This window comes from Lissotriton vulgaris, chromosome 4_1 (assembly GCF_964263255.1).
Source record: "Lissotriton vulgaris chromosome 4_1, aLisVul1.2, whole genome shotgun sequence".
In the NCBI taxonomy this organism is placed as follows: Eukaryota; Metazoa; Chordata; class Amphibia; order Caudata; family Salamandridae; genus Lissotriton; species Lissotriton vulgaris.
In genome coordinates, this window is record NC_141691.1 from 366,269,783 (window position 1) to 366,293,801 (window position 24,019).

Genomic DNA, 24,019 nt, shown 5'->3' on the forward strand with positions numbered 1-24,019 from the left:
ATACATCTAAAAGGAACTATTCATATATGTCTACCTTGTCTTATTACTCTTGATTTGCGCTCCTTAATCCTTAATCCTCGTCCACAGAAAACCTGCACGATTTACTGTTCATAACTTGTGCACAGGACTTGTGTTGTATCTATTTAGTTGGGCCCTTGCCAACTACTACAGAGGTTTATTGGGTCTCCTCTGACCGTGCTGCACCGTTCTTACATTGTATCTTCACCCTTATTTACCGCTACCAGCACAGGCGCCACACTTTCTTGTACACTTGAAAACCCTTCACGGAATCCTTGGATCGTGTACTGAAAGGGTACACCCGCCCTCACCCAGATCAGGATACCCCGTGAAAACGCTGAGTAATTGGTATAAAATGCTTGACCTCTCCAGCGATGCTGCAATGCCCTCCTTCTTTCGCCATTATGTGGGTCTCTGGAAGTAGTGCAATCTAAATACCCCTAGGGACCAAATAGGCATGTATTTTATGATGCCGCAACATGGAGTGCATTCCCCTTACATTCCACGAGATTTAAAATATAGTGAGGATCCCATGGTCTTATTAAGCCTTGTTCACACTAAAAAATACATTGTGACAAACCTGGTCCCCCTTAACATTCCCCAACCCCAGTAAAACCTTTAACTCCCCCTCCCCAGGACAGGTACAAGAGTGGTTACAGGGGCAATCAATGTACAGTTCTGGACCCAGATGCCCATTGCGCCGCTTCCCCGAGTTATGCAACAATTATTCCGCCCGGACCAGCCATTGGCAACCTCTGCTATCATAGTGCAGTCAACAAGTACTGGTAGCCCTCCCTCCAAATCCAGATTACACTGCGTCTCTGAAATCAACAGTTCGGGATGCTGAATCATACTCATCACACAAACTTGTCCGCCGTCTGGGGTGTGATCTTTGGCAAGTCCATCTCCGAGGTGTCGTTGTCACTGAGATCAGGTGAAGTTTCTGCTCTTTCCGCATGCAGTCCTCTTCTACTCGAGGTGGGGCTGGAACCTTTTTGGCTATGTGTAGCCACAGCCTGTAGCCCTTTACGACGTTCTAGACTGAGATCCCTGGCTATTGGGGCTCTGGACCCCATTTTGTTGCTGCGAGGACTCAGTTGCGGTGAGTTCGAAGAGGAGTTACGATGGACCAGAGGCCTCAGCGTGTCCAGCCACTTTCAGGCCTCTTGAGGCGTAGTGAAGAAGTGAGGTCCCACAGGGTCCGCCACTCTGAGTAGTGCATGGAACAGCATTGCGTATGGCAAGTGTAATTGGCGTATTTTCTTTTTGACTGCCAAGAAGGATACTCTGTTCCGCTGGACTACCCTTGTGAAGTCCAGAAAAATCAGCAATGCGCTATTCTCAATTTGCAGCCCCTGGCACCGACGAGCTCGTTGTAAGATATAGTCTCTGTCCCTATAATGTAATAGGCTCGCCACTATTAGTTTTGGCGGGGTTCCAGGCTTCGGCGGTTTTGCTGGAACTCTATGGGCTCTTTCCAGTGCATAGAAGAGCGATAACCCTTCTGGGGCAACTTCTGCTCGGATCCAGTGATCCAAGAAGCGCTCCACATTCGGCCCCCTCCACCACTCTGATATTATTCCTGCGGATCTTCCCTCGCTGTCTTCAGCGCTCACTTCTAACACTTAGATTTTATTTTCCAGGTCTGCGAGCGTTTTCTGCATCTCAGTTACCTTCTCTGGGAGGCCGCCCAGTTCTTTCTCAGTAGTGGTCACCCGTTCATTGAGCTTGCAATGGTCATCCTTGAATAGGCTTATGTCTGTGCCTTTCGCGTCTACTTTCCCCTCCAGCACCTCTCTGGAGGCTGCGATTGCCTGCATGAGGTCTGTTAGCGTTGGCTTTCTCGGAGCCGAGTCATTCCCCAGTTCCGTTACTTCTACATCATCGTCAGTCTGGGCGACAGGTGTTTCTACACTGAGGACGTTGTATTCTCTCTTCTTTTGAGCTCTCCCCATCTTTCCGGCAAATACCTGGCTTCTCCTTGCTAATCCCAGGGGCTTTCCGGAAAGCTGAGGGCTGTTCCATTGTATTGTGGGTGTCTATCAATCGTGGCACAGCTGCAGGGACCCCCAGACGTTCCTCGCCAGCAGGAGTATGCCCTATCTCTGGCCCCCACCGCTGTCGTCGTAGAAGGCGCTAAAATCTTACTCCCCGTTGTGGGCTCATGATTGCCACTGTCATGGCGTCCCCAGCCACAGAAGAGGTGCCACGGGACCTCATAACTCGAGTCTCGTGGGGCCTTGCGCAACAGCAGTATGTTGTCTGAACGCTCGTAGAGTGCTCTTCTTAGTAGGCGGTCCTACACTTGTCACGCCACTGTTACTAACTGTACTGGCCAAATCCCCAAGAACCTCTGCTTTCTTGATGCTGCGTTCATACTCTACTTCAGTCTGGTTGCGTTAAATGTCTCAGCCCATAGGTGTCACTCTCAGCTTTGAGCGCCTACTGCTTGCGGGGCAGCTCCAATGTCCTTCCCCCTTGTGCAAAGGCCAGTTATCTCAAACAGGTGCTGCTGTGGTTGATAGGGTCAGACAACACCACACGACAGTCTGGGGAGGAGCAGTCAAGTCGCACACCCCTTCTTGTTGCAAGGGGTCACTATAAAAGCTGTTGTATCTTCTCCCCAGGTAGACTATTATATTGTTGGGCATGGCTATTACCTACAAGGGGAGCTCCATTGCCCCCTTCTGGGAAGCAGCTTCTCCTCTGGCTGTGGAAATGAGCTTCAATTAGGGATGCACTCCTCCCCGTCGATGTGCTGAGTCCCCCGAATACTCCTGTGATGTGCTTCTGCTGGGGGCCTGTTTCAGGGTACACGGCCTGTATCGTTCGCCTGGACTACATTATGGAGCGATCGCCTTCTTGCCATTTGTTTTACCATGCTGCTGTCCCTCAGATATACTAAGTGGAGGGGGGGGGGGCACTTCTTGAGGAATCAGGGCACCCAACTTAGAACTTCATGCCCCCGGGGCCCTTCTGGTCTCTCGTTGCATTCAGGGCTCCTCGACGGAGTAGGGTGCTCACAACCACTGGGCTTCGATGTTCCAGCAGCAGACTGCCCCAGTTACACGGTGTATTCTACAAAGCAGGCGCCATCTTGCGTCTTATCCCTCTGTGCTGCCTGACCTCTGCACAGGACAGATAGGATACTGTCTGGGAAATCCGGGCTCTACATGCATTCCTCTACCCTCATGGACCCCCTCCTCTTACAAACGGTGCTTGGGCCTTCCTCAGAGGGTGCCGCACTACTCTGTCTCTCTCTCGGGCTCAGGACACGGGTGCCATCTTGCCGCCTTCGGCTCTGCAGTCCACGTCTCCGTCGGCAGCGATTTCAGCTTTCCAGGGGTTCTCGGAGTTCGCTGCTTCCCGCCCCCAGCTTTCAGGAGCCCCCCGGTCTGCAGATTGATGCCCATATCTGCGGCCGGGGCTCATGATATACAGCAATATGGAAAAGCGGCAGACGGAGTTCCGTTGCCTGCGTCAGATCACACTGACTTCCAAGCCACGCCCCTTCCTTTGCTCACACTATGATGATTTGGTAGAAAATAATGCTTTCATGAGAGAAACTGCACATAAGCTGCAGATTTTGGAGGTGAGCCTGAAGACTTTCCTGATTCTTATGTGTACCAGTATGGATATTGTCTGATTTCTTGCTTTTGCTGCTCCTTTGACATTTAGAATGTTTCGGATTTTGCACCTTATCCTGCATTGTTCTAATGGAAGAGAACATCCCTGGCAACAGCTGCATGCATCTGCAATTCCTGTATTGCACATTTTGAATTTTTTAAATAAGTCTTAAAATGTTAAATTCCTACCCTAGAACTCAATTGAGTCCGACCTTACTTGATTGTATTTATGACATGTTTTATAGTGTCATGTCTAGGAGACACATTGACTCATGAAATTAAGGTATAGCAGTCATCAAATTAATTCACCGATGGGTGTGCTATTGAGGTGTCATTTTTTGGAGTGTACAATTTTAGAGGTTCCCTTCGCCCGCATTGTATACCTGATAATTCCCATTATGTCTTCAGTATCTCAATAATTGGTTTTGAAACCTGAAAGCTTACCTTTACGCAATTTAAGACTAAGTTCTCTGCACAGAACTTATTGTGCAAGCAAGCTTCTTGCTAGATTACATTTTACCCTATTTATGCACACTTCCAAAAAGAAAAAAACTGTCAAAAACAAAAACCAAGAGAAACAGTTCTAGAAAAAATGTGCCATAACCGTGAAAACACAACCCACTTTTATTTTATTGACAAAGATATCAATCAATTATAGAAAGCACACATCACACTTACTGTAGGCAAATTCCAACATCTGGTTTATCACTCTGGGTTCATATTCATTAATGCCCATATCTTTTAAAATCTGAGCCATGACCTTCAAAGACAAGGGAAAAAAAGAAAGGTGAGTGGAAGCATATTAACGGAGTACAGAATGCAAACTGTATGAACGGCAATTAAAAATAAAAAAAACACCAACTAATGGGTGAGTATTTTTATTATGACATTTAATTGCTAATGTAAGCACCTGTCATCATAACTACGGATCAAATCTGGCATTTAATAAACAAAACTGATAGACAGCACTCTATATAAATGTGTAGTTTTTCTGAACTCCTGTCTTCCAGGATCTAGGTTTTGGCTATCATTGCCAGGAGGTGTATCACTCAGGTGTACACGGTAGCATTTACTAAATTACTCCAGACTGAGATGGACCCACTCCAAGCCACCAGGCCCGATTAAAATGGCCCCCATAGTCTCTGCTGAGGACTATACCAACTATTCAATATTAATGGGCTGCAGCTCTATAAACCAGCAAAAGAAAGTTGCTGTACATATATGCCTAGATACCAACTACTTCACTCATGTCGCCACCAATATAACCAGACGTTTGTGTCATCATGACAGTCTTTCCAAGTTTGAATGCAAATGTAAATATTTTTTACTTATGTGTTGTGGCGTGAATGGATGTATGTGGTGTGAACTGGGATTATGTGGATAGTAAAAATGTGGTATTATAGTGTATTGGTGGGATTGGGTGTTATGGAGAGCAATTATGTGGTATGGTATTGTGTGTTGTGGAGTGTTATACCGCTCTTTTCAGGATACATCGGTCTTACCAACCGGTGGAGGAGACCGCGGCAGAGGTCGGGGTGCCCAACAAAGCTGTGAGAAGCCCAGCAAGACGGAAGGTAAAGGCAAGCAAGACGACTCTCCACGTCAAAGACCCCAGTTTCAGAAAAAAAAAGTTGCCGCTTTAAGAGCAAGGTATGCCACGGATAGTGAGAACACAGCTTCGGAACCTGACGTGGGCGCTGACGTTGCTAGACAGTGCGACGGAAATTACAGTAGTGCGGGAAACATTGCGTCCATAAACACTGACGGATCGGCGCAACCGGCGATGGATTCAAAGCATGCGTATTCAGCAGCCTGCGCAATAGTGGTGGATACAACGGTGAATGGAGAGTTCAAGTCCGATGTCGTGCATACACAGACATTAGGGGATTGTACCACCCAGTTGGTAGAGCTACGTGCTCTGGTGCTTGCACTGGAGTATGCTGACCCTTGTGTGACGACTGATTGTAATTGACACTTACTACTGTGTTTAGTCTTACAATGACAATTTATTCTTTTGGACTCAGAATGACTATCTTGATTCCAAAGGTAGCACAATCAAACACAAACTACTATGGGTTCATGTTCATCAGCGCATAGGGGTACCCGATGTTGGTAACGGTCTTGCTGATGAAGCCGCAATGTCAGCAGTAGCGACATATGTAGTAGCAGCAGTTACATGCTCCTTAAGTAAGATTGCTGTTGACATCTTGGCAGCCATTGCTGCAACAGAGAAGGGAGGTAAATACCCAAGAGGTTTCCCTTCCAGATACTCTTATCATTTAAGTCCTGATAAAATTCCCTATGTTAAAAATTCGTGGAGGTGGTGGTATTGGTGGCGGTATTGTTAATAAAACAGGCTTTTGAAAACAACCCGTCAGGTAGCTTTAGTACAGATGACATGTAACACAGATGTGCTGTTGTCAGCTTCAGCCCATTAGCACAGGATTATGTGCTACCTGGAATTCACATGACTTAATTTGCTACTCATTTCTAAATCCATTTTACCTTGGGTGGAAGGGTGGGGGTGGACGGGTGGGGGGAGTTGAAACAGGCACAATATAATGCCGGGTTATGGTGATTTAAAGAAGAAGCACGTGTTGCGGGGGCGGCCGTACGGCTTTAGAAAAAAAACACACATGGTTCCAGCTGAAGCAGCGCATGTCATGCCTGTAGTTAGAGGAATTCCATAAAGTAAATTGTGCTTACAGACTAAATAACAGGTCCAGTGTAACAACCAAAGTAAAAGGGACAGGCGCCAAGGGAGGGTACAAATGAAGATATGGCCGTACTAAGGAGGGACTAACAAGCCTATTAACGAATCCAAATGCAGTATTAATGAAAGACAATTACACAAACCAATGAAAAATATGGGGAGAAAGTGGGCGCAGCTTCTCTCCCATACTCTACTACAGCAGACTTGCAGAGAGAACAGCGCATGTGTGCTGCTGCTAGACTCGACCTAAAAATACAGGAAGTAGAGGCAAAAAGTCAGGGGAAACCACACCAAATAAGCCAAGTCTAACACTCCCCATTGAAATACATAGCATGAAAGCCTGCTTTTGATGGTCTATAAAAGAAAACAAGAGTTTTTTGTATAGCAGACATGCTGAACTCATAACTGAAGGTGCTCTTTTATGTGACAATGATGAAAAAGTCAGCACATTGAGATAAAATATTTGACCAAGATCACACAATCTGAGATCAGTTTATGGGTCAAGAACATTACAGTTAGGTTGAGTAAATTATTCAAGTAACTAGACCTGCATGTCTGGTAAATGTTTAGGACATTATAACCTACAAGTTCATCACAAAGTACAAATGAACAACTGAAATGCTAACATTTTTGTATTGAAGACAAAGGCGATGCACTCCTGAATGCCATTTTATTGAGTGAGAACTGTAGAATGTTAAGCCTTTCCTGAAGAGTAGGCTGAAATAAATAAGAATTGAGATGTTAATGCCAGTATAAAACCAGCAGGTTGAAAACATGAGGAGAGGTATGGATTTTTAGTAATTTAAAGGCATCACCTGTTTTCAAAAGGGCTAAACACAGTTAAAGGAGGGAGATTTTGCATCTTTCCACATCCGGCCGTACTCATGATCTCAGACATTTAAGAGCTCCCTCATTTTAAAATAGTAAATGTTTTGGCAAACTTTGTGCACAGAAGGCACTGGCTGAACACACAGGAATGACTACAGGGCTCGACAGAGAAGACACTCTTGCTATGTACTTTATGCACAGACATGGCTGGGAGCTCACAGAGGGACACCAGAGGGGAATTAGGCACAGGACCAGTGGCCAACCTCTGGTGCAAACAGCCTTAGGTTGTCTGCGGCCAACCCAATCTGTGCAAAGCCTAAGGACCTTCCAAGGGAGTGTTGGGTGCTAGGCTAAATTAGAATGTGATCATGGGTACAAAAAGGAATGAAAACATCCACAGTACTAAGATCTCTAAATTGGTCTCCCTACGAAGCAAGAATACAGCTAAAGATTGCTTGCTTGACACATAAAACCCTCCACTTCAAAACCCCTGGTTACCTAGCTCCAGGGGTGTGGAATTTATTAAAATATCTACTTGTCCATGGGGCAGGTTGCTTCATAAATCTACTTGTCCTGTAACAAAATCCACTTGTCCCTTTGGTGCCATGTAGTGCTGCCACAAATTATGGCAGCAATCTCATTATATAAGAGCTCTTATATAACCTCTCTGATTATGCCAGGGCATATCCCATAGTAGTGTTTGAATACTAGTAATTATTTTATGTTGCCACGTTTCCGCAGCTCCACATACTGGGACTGGAGATGGTTGTAAGCAGTAGTTCCAGGCTTGGAATGCCCTATTGAGTCTGTGCAAACCTACTAACTTGCATGTTTAAGGGTTTTCAACAAATCTTCTCTAATCTTTCCCATACTGAGAAATGTTGGAAATTTACTCCTGAGAGTGGCATACGTAAACCTTCTTTCAGAGTGGGGAAAATAGTAGTTGGAGGGAAAAGGAACTTTCAAACATCCAGGTTTTCACATGAGCAAATCTACACATGCATATTTACTCATGCTAAAATGCAGCTCACAAATATTTTGTAGAAGTACAATTTCTTGCCCTACTAATGTAAATTCTTGTGAATTTACGAAAGCCATATACCAAAGGTGCACTTTTGAGACTTTCTTTAATAATTGGGCCTCTAACTTGCTCTGGCGTTAACCATGACCTTTTGTGTTTATTAAAATTCTCTCTCTCTGAATCGGCTGGCTTCACTGTGAGTGACAGCATTCTGCTCTTTCACAAGAAGCATATCGGTACACAAAGTAGTTTTGTTCAGTGCCAGTAACGAATGTGGCAGTGTGTGCTTTTTTGAGACCAAAAACAATTTTTGTGTTTGCCAATGTTTGTAATAATGGTGAGGGCCCGGCAGCTCTCACATCAATAAGGTTTTACAAAAGCCATGCCAAAACAAGTCACGCATTGCCAAAACTAAAAAGCTGACCACCAATGTCAGACCTACTGGCTTTGCCATGGCTTGTTTATTTTTGTTTCCCATAATCTTATTGAAACTGGTTACACGAATTTTCCAATATGAATATTTTTGGGAAATACTAGCATGCATCAACACATTTTACTAAATGATGCTGCAAAGAAATGGTACCTGAAATTGTACAGTAGTTTAGCAAAATGTTACTTCCCTACTTTCATTTTTTAGGAACGTTTTATATTGAAAGCAAAGAAACATTAATCTTGCTTTCCAGCTTCTGCAAATATTTGCATCTAAATCAGATAATAATAATAATCCACATTTGTAAAGCGCGAACAATCACCTGTAAGGGTCTCTAGGCGCTGGGGGCCGTCGGGAAGATTAAGCAAGCTATTGCCCAGAGTCACATGTTGCTGGGCTAATATGCCGCCGGTGCCGAGGATCGAACCGTGATTCCAGCGTCAGTCGCCCTGGCCGCGGCACCACACCTCTCAGAGATCATTCTGTGAGCATCATGCATAGCCTCATGTTGCTAAACTTTGAAACTGTGTGTACACATTTTCATACTGGAACCACTGTAAGTAGTACATTTACTTAGAGCGCTCTCCCTAATAATAAAGGCTTTCAATTAATGAACCATAAATACAAGTTTGAACAGCATTAACACATGCACACAAATATTAACTACAGGCAGTACCCTTCCCTGGTCCTTAATGTGGTACTGCAAACTGGCAGCCAAAGGGTTTGTGCTGCAGGGGGTTGGGCCTACTTGTCCCAAGGACAAAATACACTTTAAAACTTGTTGCCCTTGACCAAAAAACAATATGTCCTGGGCGTCGGGCTATAGAAATTCCATAACCCTGTAGCTCAAAAGCGTGAACTATCAGGAGAGGGTAGACCATCAAGAAGTGTGAATTCTCTCCTATTGAAACCTCAGACCTTTTGCAAAAGGAGAACGAGGCTCAGAGCTTTCTCTGGCTCGGCGCCAGAAGTCTGGAATCCCCTCCCACCGGAAGTCCGCAGAATCCCCCACTCGACTGCCTTCAAACATGAAGTAAAAATAATTCAAATGAACAAGTTCTTGCTTTAAATGGTCGTAGATCGCCTCCTTTCTCAATGACCCCTAGTACACTTCTTTTGGCCTAACAATTGTAAGGCACAGGGTTGTCTGTTATAAACTATTAAGCATGGTTTGTTCTCCTCCTAGTACATTGATATTATTTAATTATGTTCACGTTATTCTGTTACCCCCTTGTAATCTCCCCTCTTACTATGTTCTTCCCTTCCATTATGTGAAGCGCTCTGATACCTTTTGAGGTCACATGCGAGCTATACAAAACTATATAAATAAATAAATGGGTGACAAACCGCATTGGGGGTGTAGTGTTTCCATTGCTTTACTTGTACCAATGGATTAAACATTTGCAGCAGAGTTCCCGTGTGCCCGACTCTTCGTTGACAAGGAGCAGCAAATTGTCAAATTCTTTAGAGGTTCTTTCTTCTTGTGCAAACAACAGTACCGGCAGGGCCGAGAGGAAATGCTTGTAAGGATTTGGATTGCATATACACACATGTATGCATACACAGATACAAGTATATATGCATGTAATGTTATTGCTAGGCCAATTCAACAGCTAAAAAGTAACTTATCTGTGATGTAAAGGGCTATTAAGCAATAAACAAAAAATGTATCAGTGATGTAAAGACTCACGATGTATCTACTATGACGTAATGACACCCAATGTTAAGTATGAGAAGTAAAAGTCACAGATCTTTCAGACCCGGCTGTATTTTTAAAATGTGTGTTCTCCTATGGCACAACAAGACCATATTAGGTGCCATAAGATTTTAATTGAACACAGAAAAGCCTTTCATGACATCAATAGGTATTTTAGAATGCATAACATTTGAACTTGGAATCATCATAGAGAGAGTTACTTGTTTTTAGGTCTCGAGCCTAGCGTACACTGTGCATGCAGTGTCGCGCAGCGAGAGTGCTTTTCCCAGGGTTTAGAAAATGGACCTAGAAATTCCACGCAGCTCGTGCGTGTTATTTCGTAGGTCCATTTTCATTGGCCTTTGCGTGAGTGTACTTTTGAAACAGAACACGCAATAGGCCATGGGCGGTCGTGTAGCTCCGCCCCTGACCTATTGGGGTCTGTTACGCGCACCAAAGGCCATATATCTTCAATTATAGCGGCCGTCAGGTCCGCAATAATTGAAGACATATGCTGGCAGTGGCGCGTGCACCACTCGCCGTTTTATTTTTTTTACAATAGCAACTGCGAAAGCGATCGCTTTCACGGCTGCTTGTCTCATTAGATAAAGACTGGTCCAGTCAGCATTTAACCACATAAACCGGTACTTCTTGTATAGTGGAGAATTCGCTCTTCTCTCCAGCAGCGCCTGCCGTGAACCCGGGATTCATCTAATTGCAGTGCCCTCTGTTGCAGCCTTTGTTTTCCCCGAATCGCTTTCAGCCCATGGTCGTTTCACGCAAGTCCCTGGGTGAAAAGCTGGAGACCGCTGTATGAAATACTTCTGGTTTCTGCAGTTTGAATTCACCTGTGTACCCGGACCCGATGATGTCTAAAAGAAGTGTGTGTGCGTGTATTTGAGGGGCACTGGGTGGTTTCTCACATTCTGGGGGCGAGGCTTTGTTCGCATTTATATTGGGAATTAAAGTTAACTTGAACAATTTGTGAACAAGCCCGAGCTGTGGATTTGGCTATCACACTCCCTCACTTTGTGCACAGTTATTTATGGTGTATGTGCTATCGTGTACACAACCCTGCGCACTTCTCTGCCCTCACTATGATGTCTGCGGCTTCTATAATCATGTTTATCCAGTGCCTTTTTATGTGCACTCACCCCACCACGATGTTTTGCTAAACTCTTCCCTCGGGTGATTTCTCGCCTTTTCCAGCTGTGCCTTGGCTTCTGATCCGCGTGCCTCCCATGGGGGCAGATCTAGTCTGTGATGTCCTGGTTTAGCTGAACCGACGGTGCATTAATATGCCGCGTGCCTCCCTTGCACTCCGTGTGCGCTGGAGTAGGAATCTAGGGCAGAGCTGGGGCGCAGCCAAGTTCGCGGGCTGTGAGGATGAGCTGTGATCCTGTACACCTGTACGCTCAGTGGGGCCCCTCCCTGTCCCTGTGTGGGTGGGTGTCCCCCTCGTGGGTGTCCTTACAGTTCGCAGGCATTTAAAGACATGCTGATGATGTGTGCACTCCGGTACTGCACAGTCCGTTCCTGCACCGTACTGTCCGTGGGAGTGTAAAGGCATGCCGCTGATCTGGGCTCCTCTCCTGTACTTGCCTGTCGTTTACTGTCCGTGGGAGTGTAAAGAGTGAGAGTGACTGCAGAGTGAGAGTGACTGCAGAGTGAGAGTGACTGCAGAGTGAGAGTGAGAGTGACTGCAGAGTGAGAGTGAGAGTGACTGCAGAGTGAGAGTGAGAGTGACTGCAGAGTGAGAGTGAGAGTGACTGCAGAGTGAGAGTGAGAGTGACTGCAGAGTGAGAGTGAGAGTGACTGCAGAGTGAGAGTGAGAGTGACTGCAGAGTGAGAGTGAGAGTGACTGCAGAGTGAGAGTGACTGCAGAGTGAGAGTGAGAGTGACTGCAGAGTGAGAGTGACGTGAGAGTGACGTGAGAGTGACGTGAGAGTGACGTGAGAGTGACGTGAGAGTGACGTGAGAGTGACGTGAGAGTGACGTGAGAGTGACGTGAGAGTGACGTGAGAGTGACGTGAGAGTGACGTGAGAGTGACGTGAGAGTGACGTGAGAGTGACGTGAGAGTGACGTGAGAGTGACGTGAGAGTGACGTGAGAGTGACGTGAGAGTGACGTGAGAGTGACGTGAGAGTGACGTGAGAGTGACGTGAGAGTGACGTGAGAGTGACGTGAGAGTGACGTGAGAGTGACGTGAGAGTGAGTGTGACGTGAGAGTGAGTGTGACGTGAGAGTGAGAGTGACGTGAGAGTGAGAGTGACGTGAGAGTGAGAGTGACGTGAGAGTGAGAGTGACGTGAGAGTGAGAGTGACGTGAGAGTGAGAGTGACGTGAGAGTGAGAGTGACGTGAGAGTGACGTGAGAGTGAGAGTGACATGAGAGTGAGAGTGACGTGAGAGTGACGTGAGAGTGACTGCAGAGTGACGTGAGAGTGACTGCAGAGTGACGTGAGAGTGACTGCAGAGTGACTGCAGAGTGACGTGAGAGTGACGTGAGAGTGACGTGAGAGTGACGTGAGAGTGACGTGAGAGTGACGTGAGAGTGACGTGAGAGTGACGTGAGAGTGAGAGTGACGTGAGAGTGAGAGTGACGTGAGAGTGAGAGTGACGTGAGAGTGAGAGTGACGTGAGAGTGACGTGAGAGTGACGTGAGAGTGACGTGAGAGTGACGTGAGAGTGACGTGAGAGTGACGTGAGAGTGACGTGAGAGTGACGTGAGAGTGACGTGAGAGTGACGTGAGAGTGACGTGAGAGTGACGTGAGAGTGACGTGAGAGTGACGTGAGAGTGACGTGAGAGTGACGTGAGAGTGACGTGAGAGTGACGCGAGAGTGACGCGAGAGTGACGCGAGAGTGACGCGGAAGTGACGTGAGAGTGACGTGAGAGTGACGTGAGAGTGACGCGAGAGTGACGTGAGAGTGACGCGAGAGTGACGTGAGAGTGACGTGAGAGTGACGCGAGAGTGACGCGAGAGTGACGTGAGAGTGACGTGAGAGTGACGTGAGAGTGACGTGAGAGTGACGTGAGAGTGACGTGAGAGTGACGTGAGAGTGACGTGAGAGTGACGTGAGAGTGACGTGAGAGTGAGAGTGACGTGAGAGTGACATGAGTGAGAGTGACGTGAGAGTGAGAGTGACGTGAGAGTGACTGCAGAGTGAGAGTGACTGCAGAGTGAGAGTGACTGCAGAGTGAGAGTGACTGCATGAGTGACAGCAGAGTGACAGCATGAGTGACAGCAGAGTGAGAGTGACAGCAACCTACTGTACGATTACAACACAGGCCAAAGGGCAGAGCAAGGTCTTTTCGCATTACCTAGGGCAGGGCTCGAAAAATTCCCTCGATCGCTTGCATTTGCGAGTGAGATTGATTAAGGACGAGCTATTTGTAGGTCCTACTCGCCCTTTCTGGCGAGTAGGAATACAAACTTGACACCTGACCTCAGCCTCTGAAAGCAGAGGAAATGTGACAAGATAGCAAGTTTTAAAGGTATCTTTATTAAATGAGCAATAAAAATGCTTTTAAATCTTGTTATCTTGTCACATTTGCTCAGTTTTCAGAGTTTGAGGTCAAGTTCATTTAACCCCTTCGATGCTCATGACGAGCTCAGCTCGTCATGAGGCACGGTTGAGCTGTGCTCATGACGAGCTGAGCTCGTCATGAACAATGGGATTCATAGATTATCAGCACAGGAGGAAAATATCTCTAGCAGCCAAGGTGTTAAGTTAGGTCGAGGAGATTTTGTAGTTTACTAGACCTGCAGGTCTAGAGCATTTTTTAGGATTTGTCGAGCCCTGACCTAGGGTTAGCAGTGTGTGTGTGCGCAGGGTGAGCAATGTGCGAGTCTGCAGGGTGAGCAGTGTGTGAGCGTGCAGGGTGAGCTGTGTGTGAGCGTGTAGGGTGAGCATTGTGTGAGCGTGTAGGGCGAGCAGTGCGCGAGCGTGCAGGGTGAGCATTGCGCGAGTGTGCAGGGTGAGCATTGCGCGAGTGTGCAGGGTGAGCATTGCGCGAGTGTGCAGGGTGAGCATTGCGCGAGTGTGCAGGGTGAGCATTGCGCGAGTGTGCAGGGTGAGCATTGCGTGAGTGTGCAGGGTGAGCATTGCGTGAGTGTGCAGGGTGAGCAGTGCGCGAGTGTGCAGGGTGAGCAGTGCGTGAGTGTGCAGGGTGAGCAGTGCGTGAGTGTGCAGGGTGAGCACTGTGTGAGTGTGCAGGGTGAGCAGTGTGTGAGTGTGCAGGGTGAGCAGTGTGTGAGTGTGCAGGGTGAGCAGTGTGTGAGTGTGCAGGGTGAGCAGTGTGTGAGTGTGCAGGGTGAGCAGTGTGTGAGTGTGCAGGGTGAGCAGTGTGCGAGTGTGCAGGGTGAGCAGTGTGTGTGTGTGTAGGGTGAGCAGTGTGTGAGTGTGTAGGGGCAGTGTGTGAGAGTGCAGGGTGAGCAGTGTGTGAATGTGCAGGGTGAGCAGTGTGTGAGTGTGCAGGGTGAACAGTGTGTGAGTGTGTAGGGTGAGCAGTGTGTGTGTGTGTGTGTGTGTGTGTGTGTGTGTGTGTGTAGGGTGAGCAGTGTGTGAGTGTGTAGGGTGAGCAGTGTGTGAGTGTGTAGGGTGAGCAGTGTGTGAGTGGGCAGGGTACGAAAACTCAAACTAAGTCCACCACACACACACACAACACCACACACACAAGACCACACACCACACACACCACCAGCCGTCAGTGCACGCTTTCACCAGACACAAACACCACCAGCCGTCAGTGCACGCTTTCACCGGGCACAAACACCACCAGCCGTCAGTGCAGGCTTCCACCAGGAACACACCACCAGGCGTCAGTGTACGCTTTCACCAAACACACACACGCCACCAGCCATCAGTGCACACTTTCACCAGGCACACACAACACCAGGCGTCAGTGCACACTTTCACCAGGCACACACACCACCAGCCGACAGTGCACGCTTTCACCAGGCACACACACCACCAGCCGTCAGAGCACGTTTTTACCAGGCACACACACCACCAGCAGTCAGTGCACGCTTCCACCAGGCACACACACCTCCAGCCGGCAGTGCACGCTTCCACCAGGCAAATACACCACCAGCCATCAGTGCAAAATTTCTACAGGCACACACACCACCAGCCATCAGTGCACACATCAATTGTTAACGCATCCACAATTAACTATTGTAGCAATCGCAGTATGGTGCACTTTACTTTTAAACATATTCATATAAAGCGCAGCATGCTACCGTTGCTACAATTCCAATCCAACCCACATAATTCCACTACACACCACATGCATACACTCCATAACACATGGCTAAAAGACATTGCCATTTACAATGCCATTAGCTCTAACTCAAATAAATCCGAGACCTATTGCATTTTCAATGCTTGTTGTGTATTGTTGGTAAAACCATGTAACTAAATTCTAAGCTGGAGAGATTGTAAAAGGAACAAATAGGGCATAGCCACACCCACTTTACTTTTCTTAGTAGCTGTAGAACTCCTTGCTTCCTAAATATGTGAAACTGACATCTAAATTGTCATTGACAAAAATCTTCAGATATGTGAATTAAATGTAATTTGTTTAATAGATTCTACAAGGCAGAAGACAATTCTAAAGTGTTGAGTAAGAATTAAACAGTGAAACGCGGAAATTTCCTCAACATAAAGTGGACGAATGTAGTGAATTTTAAAGGGTTGTCATGGGTGATGGATAGGGATTGCTAACACCATTCCATCTGAGCTGATCAACATGTTTCAGCCATCTTTAAAGAACCTAGTGGACCTACAGGACTTACACAAGTCTCTGCCTTCTTGGAATAGATGATGCATATGTGTAAAGCATTTTCGGGCCTCTGTAGTCATAAAATACATGCCAAGAATCCTGACAATGAGGACCTCTATCACCAACCAAAGAGGAAATTCCTCTTAAGCTAATTTCAATAGGTTAAGCCTACTTGCTCTTAACCCGGGGATGACACCTGGTAGTTATACAAGGGTATAGGTCAAGGGTATGCCATCTCCACATTTGCTGACTTCCTCCCAATGACACTGATTCCTAACATGTATTTGAGAACACATAAGATGAATAGGATACATACACACACACACGTCATCAACTATTTCAAGAAGCCAGAGACATGAATAGGTATTGAAGAAAGCTGTAGACCTACTGGGCTCTTCACAGTCAGCTAAAACATATAGACCAGATCAGGGGTATAGCTATTTATTCAAAAGGCAATATGCCCATTAACAAATGGGTTATTAACAGTAGGAACAATGGAAAGCCTGGCAATCGTAACTCCAAGACCACATACTAAGGTGCCTTATCCTTGTCCTTCATCAAAGCTCTCTTTGGAGAAGGTCTCTCCCCCTTTCTCATCATGATAAACTCCTCTTTCTATTAATTTATTACAAAGACAATATGCCATACCATAGAAGAAAAAAATAAAAGGGAAACATAAAGAGAATGAAACATGTCATTAAATCATTGTTGCAACTGCGTGCATAAATCAGACCCCCCAGAATATTGCGGCATAGATATGGAAATTTAGCGGCACAAAAATGGAAATTTAGCAGCATTATTGCGGCACTTTATTTTACTTGTAATCATTCTTTTTCAGTTTTAAATAAATGCAAACTATTGTAACAGAGAATTCCACTTTGAAATAGGCATGTTTAAAGTGCCTGCAACTCTACGGAAGTACACCTCTAAATCTAGGGAGAAAATTACAAAAAACAATTTGATGGACAGAATGTAGATCAATGTCTTACATTCACCCCAGTACAAGGATCTGGGCCTAAATCCATCGTTTTTTGCACTCCACACCACCCTGGGTCAGATAATGGCTTTATGCAAATCAGCTCTGACCCTGTGCCCCATGGGAACAGTCCAGTCCGAACTACAACAGCCATATCTTTCCCAGACCGGAATCAAGCATCCGAGGACCGAACCGGTTTCGAGGTAACACCTCTCATCAGCCCGGCTAGCTTGACTCCAGTGGTGTGGAGGCTCTGGGACCCACGTCTGAGCTACCCCAGTACACTCAGGGAGAAAATTACAAAAAACAATTTGATGGACAGAATGTAGATCAATGTCTTACATTCACCCCAGTACAAGGATCTGGGCCTAAATCCATCGTTTTTTGCACTCCACACCACCCTGGGTCAGATAATGGCTTTATGCAAATCAGCTCTGACCCTGTGCCCCATGGGAACAGTCCAGTCCGAACTACAACAGCCATATCTTTCCCAGACCGGAATCAAGCATCCGAGGACCGGACCGGTTTCGAGGTAACACCTCTCATCAGCCCGGCTAGCTTGACTCCAGTGGTGTGGAGGCTCTGGGACCCACGTCTGAGCTACCCCAGTACACTCAGGGAGAAAATTACAAAAAACAATTTGATGGACAGAATGTAGATCAATGTCTTACATTCGCCCCAGTACAAGGATCTGGGCCTAAATCCATCGTTTTTTGCACTCCACACCACCCTGGGTCAGATAATGGCTTTATGCAAATCAGCTCTGACCCTGTGCCCCATGGGAACACTCCAGTCCGAACTACAACAGCCATATCTTTCCCAGACCGGAATCAAGCAACCGAGGACCGGACCGGTTTCGAGGTAACACCTCTCATCAGCCCGGCTAGCTTGACTCCAGTGGTGTGGAGGCTCTGGGACCCACGTCTGAGCTACCCCAGTACACTCAGGGAGAAAATTACAAAAAACAATTTGATGGACAGAATGTAGATCAATGTCTTACATTCACCCCAGTACAAGGATCTGGGCCTAAATCCATCGTTTTTTGCACTCCACACCACCCTGGGTCAGATAATGGCTTTATGCAAATCAGCTCTGACCCTGTGCCCCATGGGAACAGTCCAGTCCGAACTACAACAGCCATATCTTTCCCAGACCGGAATCAAGCATCCGAGGACCGGACCGGTTTCGAGGTAACACCTCTCATCAGCCCGGCTAGCTTGACTCCAGTGGTGTGGAGGCTCTGGGACCCACGTCTGAGCTACCCCAGTACACTCAGGGAGAAAATTACAAAAAACAATTTGATGGACAGAATGTAGATCAATGTCTTACATTCACCCCAGTACAAGGATCTGGGCCTAAATCCATCGTTTTTTGCACTCCACACCACCCTGGGTCAGATAATGGCTTTATGCAAATCAGCTCTGACCCTGTGCCCCATGGGAACAGTCCAGTCCGAACTACAACAGCCACATCTTTCCCAGACCGGGGGAATGCGTGACATTGATCCACATTCGGTCCATCATTTGTTGTTTTTGCAATTGCCGCCCTAAGTGCGCTGGGGATGCCCAGACGTGGGTCCCAGGCACTCCACACCACTTGGAGTCAAGCTAGCCGGGCTGATGAGAGGTGTTACCTCGAAACCGGTCCGGTCCTCGGATGCTTGATTCCGTTCTGGGAAGGACATGGCTTTTGTAGTTCGGACTGGACTGTTCCCATGGGGCAACAGGGTCAGAGCTGATTTGCATATCGCCATTGTCTAACCCAGGGTGGTGTGGAGTGCAAAAAAACGATGGATTTGGGCCCAGATATTTTGACTGGGGGAATGTGTGACATTGATCCACATTCGGTCCATCATTTGTTGTTTTTGCAATTGCCGCCCTAAGTGCGCTGGGGATGCCCAGACGTGGGTCCCAGGCACTCCACACTACTTGGAGTCAAGCTAGCCGGGCTGATGAGAGGTGTTACCTCGAAACCGGTCCGGTCCTCGGATGCTTGATTCCATTCTGGGAAGGACATGGCTTTTGTAGTTCGGACTGGACTGTTCCCATGGGGCAACAGGGTCAGAGCTGATTTGCATATCGCCACTGTCTAACCCAGGGTGGTGTGGAGTGCAAAAAAACGATGGATTTGGGCCCAGATCTTTTGACTGGGGGAATGTGTGACATTGATCCACATTCGGTCCATCATTTGTTGTTTTTGCAAACACCTCTAAATCTAACCTCATGAGCGGGGGCCCTATTTCTCCATGGAATGTTTTAGCATCCTTCCTCCACAGGTGCATAATGGAAATTAATAGCATAGGCGGAAGACAAGCTTAGGGTGGCACATTGTGCTAGCACACAATATTCACCTTGGTGGTTTGAGGAGCTGGAAATCAGCCGAATTCACATTAAATTTGGTAGCAGACCAGTGAAATAGCCAGATCGTCAAATTCTTCTGCATAATTAGACCTTTTTGGGCTGGTGCTTGCATGAGGGCACACATGCCCTGGGGCATATGAGGGCATATGAGCCATATCTGGATTGGAGCAATCTGGTACTAATTTGTCCAGGCTGACTGAGATTAAATTAAAACTCACTCGGCTAAAATAAAAATAATTAAAAAAATAAATATCTAAGTTCAAAACATATCATTAAAACTCACTCAGCTAACATACAAATAATTAAAAAAATAACTAACTGTAAAACATACATGGGCAGTCTCTATATTGTACAAAATACAAAATGATTGGGCCGCAAAACTACCGTTCCTCAATAACAAAAGAGGACGTGGCATTCACATTCCAGTTTTTTTAATTGCAATTCATAATCAGTTCAGTTTCTGGATCGAAGCAAATCAATCAAACTTGCTGGTAATGATTATCCCTATGCTTCTTACGAGGTTAGTCCTACCTTCAGGCGTGGTTGCAATGCATAACAAAGGTCCCACTTGCTTTGATTGCCCACTTATTCCATCAGTTAGAGCATCAAGATTTAAAGACATTTTGTGTATCTCCGCTGTTAGACCTGACATCATTGGCTTGAGTCTCTCCTCCATTTTTTCTGTTTGCCTCCACTGTTTTTCGATGTTTTGCTGGTATATGCTTTGGGCGCTGTGCCACGGCTGATCCGTGCCACAGCGCAAGTGCTCCCTATGTTAAATTGATGTATCTATTGTATCCATGTTTGGCTTATTTGGTTTACTGTCAGTCCCTAGTCTAAGTGCACCAGGAGTGCTGGGGCTTGTAAATACAAATGCCGCTCGTGGGCTTGCAGCACGTGTTGTGCCACCCACAGGAGCGGCCTCGTAAAAGAATGTCTACGGGTCGGTCATTGCGAGACCCACGTACAGTCTGGTACTGTCACACGGGCTGCGCAAGTATACCTACTTGCCAGCCCCTCAAACCTTCCCTTGACTTCATGTTAGTCACCCCTATGGTAGGCCCACGGGCAGGGTGCATTGTAAGTATAAGGTAGGACACGCCTGACCAAGTTGGCATGTCCTAATAGTGAATTACAGCCATCTTCGTTCTTCACTATTGCGAGGTAGCCTGCTCTCCGTTGGGTAGAATGGGCCGCCAGGATTATTAACGCTATGATCCTAGCTGGCTCGGGGAGCATGGTGCAATGTCGAGTTTGGTATCCCTGAACTCGGGGTTTAATTACGCATCCGTTGGTATGGATGGTTTTTGGACTCTGGGTTTGAAAATAGCACTTTCAGAAAGTGTCTATTTTCTTGTCTAACCATATCTGGTTTCTGCTGGTCTTGCGTGTGTGTGACAGGAGCTGGGTGGCTCCACAGGTCTGGATGAGTCAGTGTGGGATGAGTGGGACATTTGCGTTGAGAGTAGGGGGAGAGTAGTTGTTGATAGCCTGCCCTGCCTGGTACAATGCTGGCTCCACCTCCTGCCAAGCGGCTGATGGCTCTGTGCCTGCCATGGACGATCCTAGCCCCACCTCCTGCCAGGAGGCCGATAGCTCTGCTCCTGCCAGTGTCAATGCTGGCTCCACCTCCTGCTGGGCGTCTGAGGACCCAGCCCTGCTCAGTGAATAGGCCAGGTGCTGCTGCCTGGCTCCACCCACAACAGACCCAGGATGTTGGGAAATCCCCGGCATGGACAAAGGGATCAAAGACGGAAAGGGGTATAAGAGAAGGACCCCTGAACCAAGAATTTAGATCACTTCTGACAAGGAACCCTGTAACCAAGGACAAGACGCCTGCTGATCTGAGGACTTGCCTACCCCTTCTGCCAGTGTGCTGTTTGCTGGGGGGAATCCTGCAGTGCTTCTTTATTTTTGCCAAGGAACCAGGAGAGAGGAACTGTGTGTGTACTCTCACGCTTGCTAAGAAAATCTCCAAGGACTGGAAGAGTGCCAGTCTCCTTCTGAAGTCACAGGGCTAAAGGACTTCATCTGCTAAAGTGCTATTTGCTGGAATCGTGAATCCAGCACCTCTGAAGGAACCAGCAATCTCGACGCCGACGGACGTCGCTGAATCCAGCTCGATGCAGTGGGTAACGGCCCCAGTGTCCCGCTTCCTCGACGACCGGCCGCCGGGCCCGACCGACGCCAGCAGCAACGCCAGTGAGTGGGAGTACGGCTCTAGCTCCAGAGGACCTCGTGTCTGCACCGCTGCTGATCGCATCAACTGTGTGCCCCCTCGACGCCGTGAGCGCTGCTCACTCTGTGCAACCGCATCATCGACGACGCCTGCTGAGGCCTGATCGACACCGAAGACGCGACGCCGGATTGCTCGACGCCGCTGATCATCGTGTGCTTCATTTTCCTAAAGGTACTGTGTTGTTGGGGGTCCGTGTGACTCCGGGCTCGACGCAGCGCTCCTCGCGGTCGACGCCGAACCTTTGGAATAACTTTGCCTCGACGTTGTGTAGCCCCCGTGTGGGTTACCCTGTTGCTAAGAACTGTATTGCCAAGAAGAAGATTTGCTTTGATACTAAAGACTTTTGTGCTAAAGAAGAAATTACCTTTGAACTATCCTTTTTCCCTTCCCAGAGTATTTATTAAGATTGTGTACATTTTTGTCGTTATTTGGTCTTGTGCTAAGCCTTATATAAAAATACTTATTTTTATAATACTACTGTGTCGTGTCCATTTGTAGTGTATTCACTTTATTACTGTATGTGGTCATAATTGCTTAACACACAGCCTCTGAGATAAGCCTGTCTGCTCTGCCAAGCTACCAAGGGGGTGAGCAGGGGTTATCGAAGGGTGTGATCCCCTTGCCCTGACTAGAAAAGGTGTGTCCCTATTTGTCAGAAGTGTATACCTCTGCCAACTAGAGGCAGCCGGTTCTAACATCCGCTTTGCAACTGGAAGGCAATCCCAGACAACGGAGCAAGGAGACAGGCACGCTGACAGAGAGAGACCTCGACAGCAAGACATAGTGCAGGGCCACAGTCACGTGGGACCATACAGCACTCCACTGACAGGACGCAGTGGCCGGGTTAAGGGTATGTCCTTTCTGGCTTACATCTTTCTGAAATTCTCAATCTAAATTCGGAGAAATGTTAAAGGTATACGCTTTGGACAATGCAAAAGCATAACAAATGGACGCTCAGCTTTGAAATGAGAGGCCAAAACAGCTGATGATAACGGCCCCAGATAGAAGCAAAGTATGGACACGGACAGGCGGGCAACTAGGGCCACATTTTTCGAGTGGGGGGGGAGGGGGGGGGGGGGGGGGCACCATAGACAGAGTGACTGAAATAAGGGGTGAAAACACAAACACCTAATATACAAGTAAATGGTCTTTAAAGACCTGTTAAGTACTTTTGTGCAGCTGCAATTAGAGCGTCGCCAGCCCGCAAAGCTGTGTCAGCCCGGGCTGACACACATGGGGGCGGGGGGGGGGGGGGGGGGGCTGAAGCCCCGTGGGTGTTACGCGCCTAGACACCAAACTGAAGACAGTTGCTGACAGAAACACTGGCACTGCTGCGGAGAGACATGTTCATATTTAAGTAATCATTCCCTACATGCAACACTGGGGAATGCACACCAAACAACCGTATGTGGAGCTGGCTGGAGACAACGAGCCAGTAGTTTTACAGTTTTATGACAAATTGGACCGAAAAGGCAACAGTGCCTTGAGGCAGAGAATACAGTTTAAAAACACAGAGAAGCCTACGTCACCAAGCTATGTTACCTGCTGCACGGTCGCACGTAATGACGTGCGCGCGTGCAACCAATGTACCACTAAGAAGCCATATGTTTTTCTTCTCTCCTGGGAGACCTTTTTTAGCGGCCAAAATAGCAAATATCGCGGCCATCAGCCGATTTCGCGATTTTTTCGTGAATCGCGAAATGCTGGAGGGTCTGATAAATGCATGACTCATACCATGCCAAAGTGCCGACGGCAACGGAGTGTAGTGCATGCTGAATACAGGCAGTGTAAACAACGGTGGGAGCAAGACTATTGGCGCAACGTCCCATCAGTGACATGACATGTTACATTCTCTTTATGTTTCCCTTTTATTTTTTTCTTCTATGGTATGGCATATTGATCTCTACATTAGTGAGACTTCTACAAATGTGTATTCTTAAGGCAATTAACCTCTGTCCTGAGGATGAACCGTTATTGTTTGTGGTTCGAAACGTCGTCGACACAATTACACTAAATGCATAGTTGATTTATACTTTTCTTGCATATGTGTATGTCTTAGATTGTCTGGTATATGATTTACAATAATCAGATGACCTGCTATTGCCTGCTATTTCCTTCATGTTGTATGTTCTGTTAGTGTGTTAGTCGGACATCGGCTGGTGTCCCACTTCTATCACACGCAGTGTTTTATTGTTTTATGAATATTTTGTATCAGGGTAATAAATTGTCCGGCTGGACATTTCCCTAACAATATAGTTCCATTTGGTCTATATTCATTTCCCTTAATTGTTTCTCCCTCTAAGGACCCCTGTCTTTGTAATAAAGTA

General features: G+C 47.0%; 1 protein-coding gene across 1 annotated transcript in view; it reads right to left on the reverse strand.

The window, feature by feature from the left end:
• Window positions 1-24,019, reverse strand: part of TAF9B (TATA-box binding protein associated factor 9b) — a 92,058-nt gene that overhangs the window by 62,776 nt on the left and 5,263 nt on the right. The window contains exon 2 of the mRNA XM_086918743.1: window positions 4,323-4,404. Coding sequence (XP_086774869.1) covers window positions 4,323-4,404 — 82 coding nt within the window. The remainder of the gene's footprint in view (window positions 1-4,322; window positions 4,405-24,019) is intronic.